Source organism: Perognathus longimembris, chromosome 28 (assembly GCF_023159225.1).
Source record: "Perognathus longimembris pacificus isolate PPM17 chromosome 28, ASM2315922v1, whole genome shotgun sequence".
NCBI lineage: Eukaryota > Metazoa > Chordata > Mammalia > Rodentia > Heteromyidae > Perognathus > Perognathus longimembris.
The window spans coordinates 26234753-26247200 of record NC_063188.1 but is presented as its reverse complement, the minus strand read 5'-3'; the positions used below and the strand labels follow the sequence as shown (position 1 = coordinate 26247200).

Here is a 12448-nt window from a genome sequence, read left to right as displayed (position 1 = left end):
TTATAAACATCAATCACTTAAAATACCTGTGAATGAGTATTTCAGAGATATAATAAACCAAGGACAATGACAGTATTTGGTGAAAACCATAGAAAGAATGATTTTCAGCCCAACTATACAACTCAGAGTTCTTTGGCTCCAAATATAGGGAAAAAAAGATTTTTAGATCACTTAGAAATCATCTCTCCCAGTACTCTCTCTGTATAAATGAAAAACATTGAAACTTAGAGAAGTTCATTTATCCAGTGTCATAGTGCTAGTTAGTAGAACTAGTTTCCAACTCCTGGTCCAGGACTCTCTAGTATCTGAACAATCCATAAGATGAATGTGTCTATATGAAGTGAATGGTGCTCTGTAAATATGTCAGTGTATTCTAAAGAAACAAGGACATCTAAGACATATTACTTCTCCTATTAGATGTACACTAAAAAGTACAAAGAGGAAAGAAATGCCAAAATGAAAGCATGTACATATATACTACTTCAGAAATCTTAATTTTGGAAAATACAGAAGAATGATTATAGGAGATGTAAGCAAAACAAACCATAAAGTATGGGAAAAAGCATTATCTGATTTTTTTCTCAATGAAAATGCCCGTAAATAAACTTTTAGTAAAATTTAATTTGCTTACTGACTTCCATAGCCTGTTACCAGTATCATATCATTAAATGAATCAAGTAATCAGTTATATGCTTAATTTCTCCCTCCATTTTTCCACATATGCCTGATAAACAGACCTTTGTTTTTGTTGTAAGGTTTGGGTTATCATGTTCAAGAATGTAGCATTGTCCCCAGTTTACATGAATGGGTGCAATGTAATCTCCAGGTCTGAAAATGTCTCTTCAAACTAATCTAGAATACAAACATCATTCATGTTGCAAAGAAAAGATGGCCAATCACAAGAAATTATGAGTGATATTTATGTTCTACCAATCAGTAAAATTACTTGGATGGTGACCAAATAGGACTCTTAAATCTCTAACACAAAAAAATTCTAAGACACAGATTCAATTTCTTAATATATTAAGGGTTCCTTCTTCCAGGAAATCAAAACATTTACATTTGCAGCTACATATATTTTGTTTATCACTTACATACATTATGATTGTGTATACATGTGTGTTCTCTATGCAAAATCAAATATAAAATGTAGCATAAATTTCTTGCTACATAAAATTATATAAAGCCTTTCTACCATTAAAATGGAGAATTCCAAATGTCTCTCATAAAGAAGCACATTGGAAAGTTCTACACTGGAAATTTCCTTAACAGGTCTATGTGTATCCTCTGTGTCCTACAAAGGATCCATGAAGACATAGTCTATTTTTTTTTTTTTTTGGTACTGGGGATCGAACCCAGGACGTTGTACTTGCTAGGCAAGTGCTTTGCCACTGAGCTACATCCCAGCCCAGACATAGTCTATTATTGTTATGATGATGACCTAAAAGAGTATCTAGCTCTTTCATAATGCAAATGAGTATAAAGATACAATTGTAATAATGAATAGAGAATTCTTCATTCCATGATTTATAAGTAATGTGAAGGGCAGGACTCCTCCCATTTTTAAAAACTAAAATGACCAGGAAGGGTACTAAATTGGGCAGGTACAGAACAGCAATCTGAACAGCTAATAGACTAAAAAGGCACAAACAGTAAGGAAAGGATCGAAGAAGACAGGTTAGTGAGTGAGGAGGAAGAAAAACCATTGGCTGAAAGGGAATGGAAAGCCAGAATGGCAATACTTTCTGATATTTACTGAACATTTTACAGTTGGCAGTCAAATGAAAGAAATTAACAGGAAGATGATAGAAGTTGGGATGAGTGGCAAAAATACAGTGATTAGATAAAGTAGACAGCAAGGATCTAGTTGTTGGTGCCTCAAGGATCAGCAGACTCTGACTACTCATTCTCTTGCTGAAGCTGAAAACTGGGAGTAAATCCCAATAAGAAATTCAGAAGTTCTTGCCTTTCCTTCTTTGTTCTGTTTTTGGGTAGTACTTTTGCCCTTTGAGGCTTTTCTTTTCTCTTACCCTTGAATATCTTAAAAATTTCCCATCTATTTAGTAATACTTTAAAGTCAAAACCAGAGTGCCTGTGAGGAAGGGATGGTAGTACTTGAAGTCAATTATTTTTAAATACATGCAATTTACATACCTGATGTTACACTATCATTTGAAAGTCTTTGGAAAAAAAGCAGTCTAAAGAGATAGTTTAGGAGCATCAAACTGGGAAATGACATTCCAAAAGAGAATTCCAAAAAAGAACCCATGCTAATGCCATATGAGCTGAAACCATGTTAAATCAGATACCCAGAACAAATTACTACTTTTCTTTTAACAAAGAATCCCTGACACAGTGTGTCACACCCATCATCCTGACTGCTTAGGCTGCAGACACAAGGAGGATTACATTTCCTCAGGTTAGCCTGAGCAGAAAGTAAGACTTCCATCTCAACAGAAAAGCTGGACAGTGGTGACACCTGCCTATGGTAGAATCATCACGGTTCCAAGCTAGTCCTGCTCAAAAACATAAAATCATACAAAAGAAAAAAAAACTAAAGCAAAAACAAGCTGGAACTATGACTGGGCATCTGATTTAGTAAGTGCAAGGGCCTGAATTCATACCCCAGTGCTATCAAATAAATGAATAAATAATAACTAAACAGGCTTGTCTGGTAAGTATGACTTTTGTTTACTACTAATTCGGCGTTATTCCTAGATCATTGGGATATACTCAATAAATTGGGAAAACTAAAAAGAAAGTCTATAAGCAGAGGAATGATTAAATCAAAACTGTATATTGAGGAAGATTTTTTAAGAGATTACTGCTATTACTAAAATATAGTTTGGATAGGAGGAATATTATACCTAATACACATATATTAGATAAAAGGCATATATATTAGACAGATAATAGCAATTAATTACTTTCTTTTATATGCGAATCCTAGAGCTTGAACTCAGGGCCTGAGCACTGTACTACCTCAAGGCTGATGCTCTATCACTTGAGCCACAGATCCACTTTAGGATTTGGGGTGGTTAATTGGATGTAAGAGTCTCAAGGACCTTCCTGCCCAGGCTGGATTTAAATCGTGATCCTCACACATCAGCTTCCTACATAGCTAGGATTACAGGCATGAGCCATCAGTGCCAGGTAAACAATTTGTTCAATTTAAGCTACAAAGTGTTTAAAATGAAAATGTATGTCAATTTTGTTATAGTTTCAACAATGAAATGTCCCTCCACAGCTTTGTGCTTTGTAGGCTTGGTCCCTAGATCATGCTTGACATTTAGGGAGGGGGTGGAAACTTTGGGAGGCCAGGCCTAGTTAGAAAAAGTAGGTCACTGAAGTTGTGCCTTGGAAAGATATATCTTAACCAAACCCTCTTCCCCTTTCTTGATCTCTTTGTATCCTAGCCACCTTGAAGTAAGTAGGCTTTGCCACGCCTTCCCATTGCCATGATATCCTGCCTTGCTTTAGGCCCAAAGCAATGGATTCCCAACCTTGCTCTGAAACCTCTGAAACTGTGAGCACAAATCAACATTTTCTTTTAAGTTGTTTCACTCAGATATTTGCCACTGGAATGAGACAACACAGATATTATACGGTTAAAAAAAAGCACATGTCAAAGAAAATTATCTAGAACACGGACTTACTTAAATAAACTAATAAAAAAGGTCTTTTCTCACCACAAATAATGATCATTTATGTGCTTAGTCATGTCCCAGCAACTTCCTAAGTTATTTCCTTAAATTTCTTAGTGTAAATAAAACAGCACACTATAGTTCACATTAGTGATATGTTTTACATCAAATTTGCAACCTTAACTAAATGAAAGTACATGTAAAATGTACATTGCAGACTGGCCATATGGCTCAGTAGTCGAACATTTACCTAGTATGCATAGGCCATGAACTCAAAATAATTTTAAAATACTTAAAATAAGATAAACAATGCAAGAAACAGTTAAGAGTGTGGCTTTAATGAAAAAATCCATTCATATTTTCAAGTAGTTGAAGTGCTTTGATTTAATTTCAGTAGCATCAAATATAGAAGCAAGACCACCAATGTTAAGTGAAGATAATAGACACCACAATCTTGTAAATCCTGAAGCATTTTGGTAAGTGTGGACAATTTCTAATGTTCATTTATGAAGGTTGAAACTTTTCAATAATATAAAGATTATATGCCAAATCACAAACTTAGGCCAGTTACAGAAATTCAATATTTTCTGTTCTATACTACTTAAAAAACACCTAGTCTCTTATAAAAACTGAAATTTCAAATAGTACTTTTCTTCAACATTCCCATTTAAATGAATAAAATAGTACTTCTCTGAAAATGCATTTATTTCCAGAGTTATTACATACACATGTGAACCATCAGCATTATTGCCAAGAAGGAGGTTAGAAAATTACCTGGTTGTTTAGTATCTTCCAGTTTCCACTAGTAAATCTGGGTTACAAAAAAACAGTGAAGCCACAACAAAGCAATAAACTCTTCAAATGTTCCATGAAAAAGGACCTATACACTCAATTGCCTCAACATTTTTTGCCAGATCTAATCATTAAAACTTTAAATTTCCTACACATAGAATCCACCAGAAGTAGTATCTCAAATGTTTGCTATCTAAAAATAAAAGGTTTAATTTACATAATTACATAACAAATGAGAAAATCTTATGTTTCAAAGACAACTCAGTGTCAAACTGGAACCTAGAAATTGATTACTACACACAAGGCCCAATATTTACAATAATGGTATTTATCTACCATCCTACACCTAAGACACTAAGCAATTTAGTAAACACCCATATTTTCATGACAATTTCTCATTTTCAAGTTTGGAATTCTCTTTGGCTATTTTGAGTTCTCTAAAACAGGCAAAAGATAGAGAATCCATTTTACGGGAAAAGTATAAGAATGAACTGAGTAGTATTAACATAGCTATGCCTACACAGATCAAGATGCACTGCACACATAAACTGCTTTGTTAACTGGCAAAAAATTAAATACACAACCTAAAATTAAGGTAAGGAAAGGGGTGGGTTGGGAGGGATGCATGAGAATGTTGAAAGGGGTGACATTGATCATGAAGCATTGTATTCATAAGCACCTTTGGTGAATGGAAACTCTTCTGTACAACTACTTAATGATAATAAAAACATTCAAAAAGCCAGGCACTGGTGGCTCATGCCTGTAATCCTACTCATGAGGCTAAATTCTGAGGATCATGGTTCAAAGTCAGCCTGGGCAAAGTCCATGAGACTCTTATCTCCAATAAATTACTCAGAAAAAGCCATAAATAGTGCTGTGGCTCAAGTGGTAGAGTGCTAACCTTGAGCACAGAGAGAGTTCAGCCCCAGGACTCGCAAAGAAAAAAAAATATATAATATATATGTATATAATATATATTCAAAAAAGATGAAAAAAGCAAAAAATAAAATATCTATGCCTGAAAACAATTTAATTAAAATTCTATGAGGTAACATATCATTAATACATTATTAAAAAGTGTCTATCCATATATAATGAAGTATATCAACATGAACTCCAAGATATGGAAACAAGAGGTTTCTTATTATGTACTGTACATAGTTTTTTTTAATTTTTTTAATTTTCAATCTGTTTTTCTTTCATCTCTCTTAATTTTCTGTACCTTGTGTCTTGTATATAAGATTATTCGACCAGGGGAAGGGAAAGGGAATCACAGAAACAGCAGGTGAAAGGATGAATTAATACAACAATAATACTCATTTAACAATAGGTTGGATATCAGCCTTACAACTTGAGGGAGGGGGGAGTAGGGAGGGATAAATAGGAGAAAATGAAGGATGGGGTAACACTGTTTAAAACAAATGTAATTATTTCCTTACTTGCGTAACTGTAACCCATTGTTCATCATCTTTTCAATAAATACAAAATTTTAAATTAAACAAAAATAAAAAGTGTCTGTCCACATGTCATAAACTAAATACATCATTGTTTTGTTATTATGTCTAATATTATTATTTAGATTCAATAGTTTTCCAATTGATAAACCATTTATTTTCCTTTATTTCATGAAAAGGCAATTGTGAGTATAAACAGAATTCATGTTCTAGGTTCACCCTAGGTTAAACTAAACAATTTAAACTTGAGTTCCTTGACTGCCTTTCTAGGTTTGACTGCTTCAACTATGATCAGAATCATTTCATGTCATCATATCCAAATATGTGTTTTCAATAACCAGTTATTTCTCATGGATTTCTGAAGCTACCTAACACTTCAGTGAACCTTCCCTTTGGCTAGTATATATTTATTCATTCATTCCTTATTCAGCTTGATCTAAGTCAGAGACACTGTTGAGCATTTTTGTGACGCTCCCACTACAAGTTTTGGCTATTTCATTTAAATTCTTATGCTACTGTTCATATAGTAAACAACAATATTTACTTGGGGAAGTTTCCAAAAATACCAACTTTTGAGATTCAGCTTTGTAATGTACAGAACAACAAAACCTGTATTCCAAAAAGGATGAAGATGAAAGACTAGAATAAAGATTCTCTAAACAGAGTGAAAACAGCAACAAAGTTATTAAGAACATGTTTTCTCATTTGCCAATTAACATGCACTTGTTTCAACTGAGGCCTCTTTGGTATTTTAAGCATAACGCAACACAAATTCTTGCCCATCACAAATACAAAGTCAGTCAATTCACCATGCCTAGCCCAAAACACCTAGGGAGGAGGCACAGGCTAAATTCATCCAACCATCAGTAACTACTGAAAATATATGATTCTCCTAGATGTTACAAATATGCAGAAAAGAACAAGGTCCTGCCTGCAAGTTCCTCACAATCTAATTAGGCAGACTGAATATTCACATATAAAACATAAGTGCAAATAAATAGAGTGATACCATAAAACCTTAACTATATAGGCCTCTGGATAATCTAATTTTATCAATAAGTCTTTCAAAAATGGTTCTAAAATAAAAGCATGGAAAAACTGAGCTATCAAAGTATATGGAAAAATATTTTCACCTTCTGGTGGAAATCTTCTTGCCTTTTTCCTTCTTCAAGTCTAAACGCACATAAGCCTTTCTAAAATAGCACAATTTTCAAAGGACACAATAGCTATTATAATATGTATCAGACAGATACCATCATGTACACAAATAATATCTATCATTTTGCAGCTTCACCAGCCCAGCCCCTTCCCCCCACCACCAGCCTAGCTGATATGCTTTAACATGAAACACAGAATTGTGGAAAGAAAAGGGGCTCTTTTCTTGCAAGTCAAGAGAGACAAGTTTTATGCTTTCAGGGGAGATGCTTTCAAACATTAGTGTGCTAAAAATCACTTGAAAGTGACTAAAATGTGGAAATCTGAAGGTGGGCACCCATACTCTGTGTTAAACAAGTACTGTGATTATCACACCAGGTCTACTAGACTGGGAGATACACTGTTTTCAAGTCAAGGTTACTAACTCCTACCCCAACTACAGTAATATTCTTTGTTCTCTCACTTTCTGGCCTTCCTTAGCATATCAACATTGGCTGCTCCCAACAGCTGTCTAGCCAAACTGTCCGAAGACATTATCTTGCCCTCCCACATTCCATAGCCTTCCAAGTCTAAGAGAGTCTGAAAGCAAGGTGTCCAACTGGCAGACAGATCAGCACATAGGCAGACAGATACAGAATGGAGAATTTGGAGGTACAGGAATTAGGAAAAAATGTAGTCAAAAATTATAGTGATTGTACAATGGAGATGTACAAGTTAAAAACTGGTTTCAAACTTTTTCCATGAATGCAAAAGAAGACAGAACAGACACCTGTGATTTGGTTACAGCTCTGTCACTAATTAGCTTTATGATCTCCAGTGTTATCTTTCTCATCTATAAGTTAGGGAGGGAAATCTCCTTTCCTGTTCCCTCATTGCAATGAGATGAAAGCCAAATGAACATACATTTGTGAAAATAGACTAGAAAAGGTAAAGCAGACTGGATTGTATAAGAATGTGTGATATTTAAAATAAATTTTCTAATAAACACAGTACCCATGACATCTTTGAAAGTTTATTGGAAAACTATCTTCTAGCCTAGGGTCTCTCATGAAAATAAATTCTCATTGAAAAGAAGGCAAAGGAAAATGCAGACCCTTGGACATACCCTGAAGTTGATTTTTTGAATATATCCTTGAAATCGGCTTGTTTTAAAGACAATTGCCTCCGTCTCCTGAAAGTGGAGTGCAAAAACAAAAACAAAAAAATCTGGTTAATTGTGGCCTTATTGCATTTAGTTCAATTTTTTCAAAGCATATCCTGGAAGTATTTTAGTTATACATGAATAAAGCATAATTATAAATCCTGAACATACGAAGCCACACAGAACAATTTAAAACGATGTAAATTAATTTTTAAACCTTAGCTAGAAAATAAAATTCAATTTGTTTTTTAAAGGCTCTCATAATATTTCAGAAACACTGAAATAAAAATTGGCATTAAGTACAACATTTATTTGCAGCTGATCTGCAAGACTAAACTCATTAAATCTGGTCACAAAGAAACACTTTCCCAGTAGATATATACTCAGCATTTGGAATGATTTGTCATTTTCTAGCTTTTGAAGCCTAAAGGTCAATTCTTTGCTGATATACTGCTTTGCCATTAAAAACTTGAAAGCAAATGACACACATTATAAGCTTTCAGAGAACAGATGGCTAATGTTCTTCTAGGTTCATTTACTACTATTTTTTATTTGCATCTTGCTTGTAATTAATAAAAACATATAAATATGTATATTATCTTGTAAGCAGATTTGATTTTTGTGAGATTTTTGTGACAGAGCTAGCTCCTTTAGGCTCATACACAAAAATAAACACTGGACAGACATAGTTCTAATTCTGCCTCAGGAATGCAGTTTTAAAAATAGAGACTGCTACAAAAGCAATGTATATTATAGATGGGCAACAGTCAACTCTGAAAAAAATCACATTATACTGGCAGATGTTTGAGGAGCTCTAGCACAATATATAATTTATTTACATATATTGTATTTGTGCTGTTATTAGCTTATAGAAAGTAAACATTAGCTAATGTTTTCCTCCAAATAAACTCAGTTTTTTCCTAGATCATCTCACAAAAACTATTGCATTATTAAAGTCATAACTAAATTAGTCGTAGTCTAATAGTATCTTTAAGAAGACCTTGACAAAGACATCATTCAAAATGTTGTCCTAAATCTGACTTTCTATGAAAAAACAATGTGGCTATTAAGTATTTTATTTCTTCCCTACAAGATTACATTCAAAGCAGAATATCCTTAATGACAATACTATTTCAAAGTCTACTTTTAAAATGCTATACACACAAATATTATTATTGCATGATAAAAAGGTACAATATGTTAAATTCACATTTGTCATGTTCTAGCATTGAGCCACACCAAGCAAATAACAATTCTATAGTTTTCTTACTTTAAAATACGTTAAAAATCTTTAAATACAGCTGATTTTATATTCCTATTAATATTATTCTTTTTCTTTGTGTAAGGAAGAAAAATCTGGTGTGCCACCTTCTGGAAACTGAGTGAAATTATTCATCTCTACACAAGTCACTATTCTTTATTTTAACTTTTTAAATATATATATTTCTGAACCTGCATTGCATTTAAGATATATAGATATGTTACAGTCTGAAGTCAAATAAAATATCCTGAGAGCTTTTATGCAAAATCAAGCTTTTTACAAGCTCCCTATGATTTTTACATGGTTACCAATATGTCTCCTGAATTCTACAATACATATAAAACTGATTTTTGTATACCGCTTCACAGCCACATCTGAAAATAACAGGCTTGCTATTTTAATGAATAAGTAACAGCAGTAAATAAAGGAAAAGAAAGGTCTCTTACCAATAAGCCCATTTTTCTCTTAAGGTTTGAACTCTCATCATTTGTCATGTTCTTGTGGATCCCTCTCTCATCAAATTCTCTGGAGTTTTAAAGTTAAGAGCTGTGATGCACAGCTAAGCTCTGCTACCTAGTAGCGCACCCCAGTGCATCTGCCTGGTATAACACTTCAGATGTTGCTGGTAAAAGCACAAGCAGGCTTTATGTATTCAAAACCTGTGCACTGCACACCTTCTCCATAGGAAATTGAAGTCATTGTAGTTGACCTATTTATTTTTCATATCTAAACTCTTGATCAGACATGAAAATGAGAAGCACACGAATTTTGAGCTTAGTTTTAGGACGCTGAACAGGAACAAAGTGTTCTATCTTGAGAGCAGAGGTGGAATGAGACAAAAACTAACATCAGGAGGTCTGACTTACAGGGAAGAAAACATCATTGCCTGAAAGTAACCTTATGTTCTGCAAGGGTCAATGTCTTATGATTTGTCATATTATCTGAAATCTTCACCGGATTTAACTCTCTGCTCTCTATTGCCCTTAGTAGCCAGTCACTAATACCTAGCTTTAAAAAAAAAAGTCTTATTCCAGGAAAAATTAACCCCTTGTGATCTTCTACTGCAAAGAAACAGCATACTTCCTGTCTTCAATCTATAAATCACAGTGTTCCTAAATCATTCTTTTAAAAATAAGCTACATATGATGTAAAATGAATATTGTATTCAAAAATTACTTGTTTCTTATATTATCTATGTTAGGTACTACATTTGGTGATAGTTATAAAGTTATATAAGGCACACTCTTACTTTCAGGAAGCTCCAGATGTGTGAGCTCATAAACTGTAACAATACTAAATATGGTATAGAATATTTAATAGTATAGTCTCAAGATTTTAAAGTACCAGGGACATAGTGGAAATTCTTTTTCAATGAAAGTTTAAGAATGGAGAATTCATCAGTTAGAGCAGAAGAAAATAGCCTATAGGGATGTAGCAATTTGTAATGTGCTGTGAGCATCAGCAAAGCATCCAATATGACTGAAAAGAGGCTACATGGTATTGACAGCAATGAATTTTCCAGTATGCAGAGCCAGCACACAACAGTGAAGAGATTTGGCTTTTACCCTGTGGATTATGTGAAACTATTTGTTGAGTGAATGGATCAATCAAAGCATTAATCAAGGAACTAAGTCCAACACAAAGACCTCATACCCACTGACTCACCTATTCTTCCAATTTACTCCCATAGTAACCTAAAACATCAGTTTCCCATTCTCCATCTCATTTCTGTTCCAGTGGTTCTCCTTGAATGAAATTTTTCTCTGTTCCCTTTCTTGACTTCAGCCCATCCTTCTAGGACCACCTCAAATTCTATTACAAATTCTATGTGATATATTTTTTTGGCCAGTCCTGGGGTGTGGCTTCAGGGCTTGAGCACTGTCCCTGGCTTCTTTTTGCTCAAGGCTAGCACTCTACCTCATGAACCACAGCACCACTCCTGGCTTTTTCTATATATGTGGTGCTGAGGAATCGAACCTAGGGCTTCATGTATACGAGACAAGCACTTTACCACTAGGCCATATTCCCAGCCCTCTCTGTGATATTTTTTACAGTAAAAATTGACCCTACAGTTTCTTTCAACATTTTTTCATTACACTGTGTTTTCCCCAAAGTTTAGCACATCATATCCAAGAAATCTTGTGGATCCTATGCCCATAATGTGAAGCAGGATGGTAGGGAGGTAAAAGCAGGGGAAAAGGCAGAGCTTAAGGACAAGTGGGTCGAGAAAACTACCTTTCAAAGAGGGAGGGGGGTATGAGGGACAAGGTAACAAACAGTACAAGAAATGTATCCAATGCCTAACATATGAAACTGTAACCTCTCTGTACATCAGTTTGATAGTAAAAATTTGAAAGAAACAAAAAAACAAAGTTTAGTAACTTGGGACTGGGAATATGGCCTAGTGGTAGAGAGCTTGCCTCGCATACACGAAGCCCTGGGTTCGATTCCTCAGCACCACATGTATAGAAAATGCCAGAAGTGGCACTGTGGCCCAAGTGGTAGAGTGCTAGCCTCGAGCAAAAAGAAGCCAGGGACAGCGCTCAGGCCCTGAGTTCAAGCTCCAGGACTGGGGAAAAAAAAATCTCACCCCAGTAAGAATGTCACATATCAAGAAAACTAACAATAACAATTGTTGGAGGGGATGTGGCCAAAAGGGAACCCTACTTCACTGTTGGTGGGAATGTAAACTGATTCAGCCACTCTGGCAAGCAGTATGGAGATTCCTCAGAAGGCTAAATATAGAACTCCCCTATGACCCAGCAGCCCCACTTTTGGGTATCTATCCAAAAGACCACAAACGAAATCACAGTAATGCCACCAGCACAACAATGTTCATCGCAGCACAATTTGTAATAGCGAGAATCTGGAACCAACCCAGATGCCCCTCAGTAGACGAATGGATCAGGAAAATGTGGTACATATACACAATGGAATGTTATGCCTCTATCAAAAAGAATGACATTGTCCCATTTGTAAGGAAATGAAAGGACTTGGAAAA

General features: G+C 34.8%; 1 protein-coding gene across 3 annotated transcripts in view; it reads right to left on the bottom strand.

The window, feature by feature from the left end:
• The window catches only part of Klhl13 (kelch like family member 13), a 165740-nt gene that overhangs the window by 60268 nt on the left and 93024 nt on the right, over window positions 1-12448 (bottom strand). The window contains exon 3 of one of the 3 annotated variants that reach the window (XM_048336035.1): window positions 8151-8216. The exons of the other annotated variants lie outside the window; for them this stretch is intronic. Within the exon in view, the coding sequence (XP_048191992.1) occupies window positions 8151-8216 (66 nt within the window). The remainder of the gene's footprint in view (window positions 1-8150; window positions 8217-12448) is intronic. 3 annotated transcript variants of the gene reach the window in all.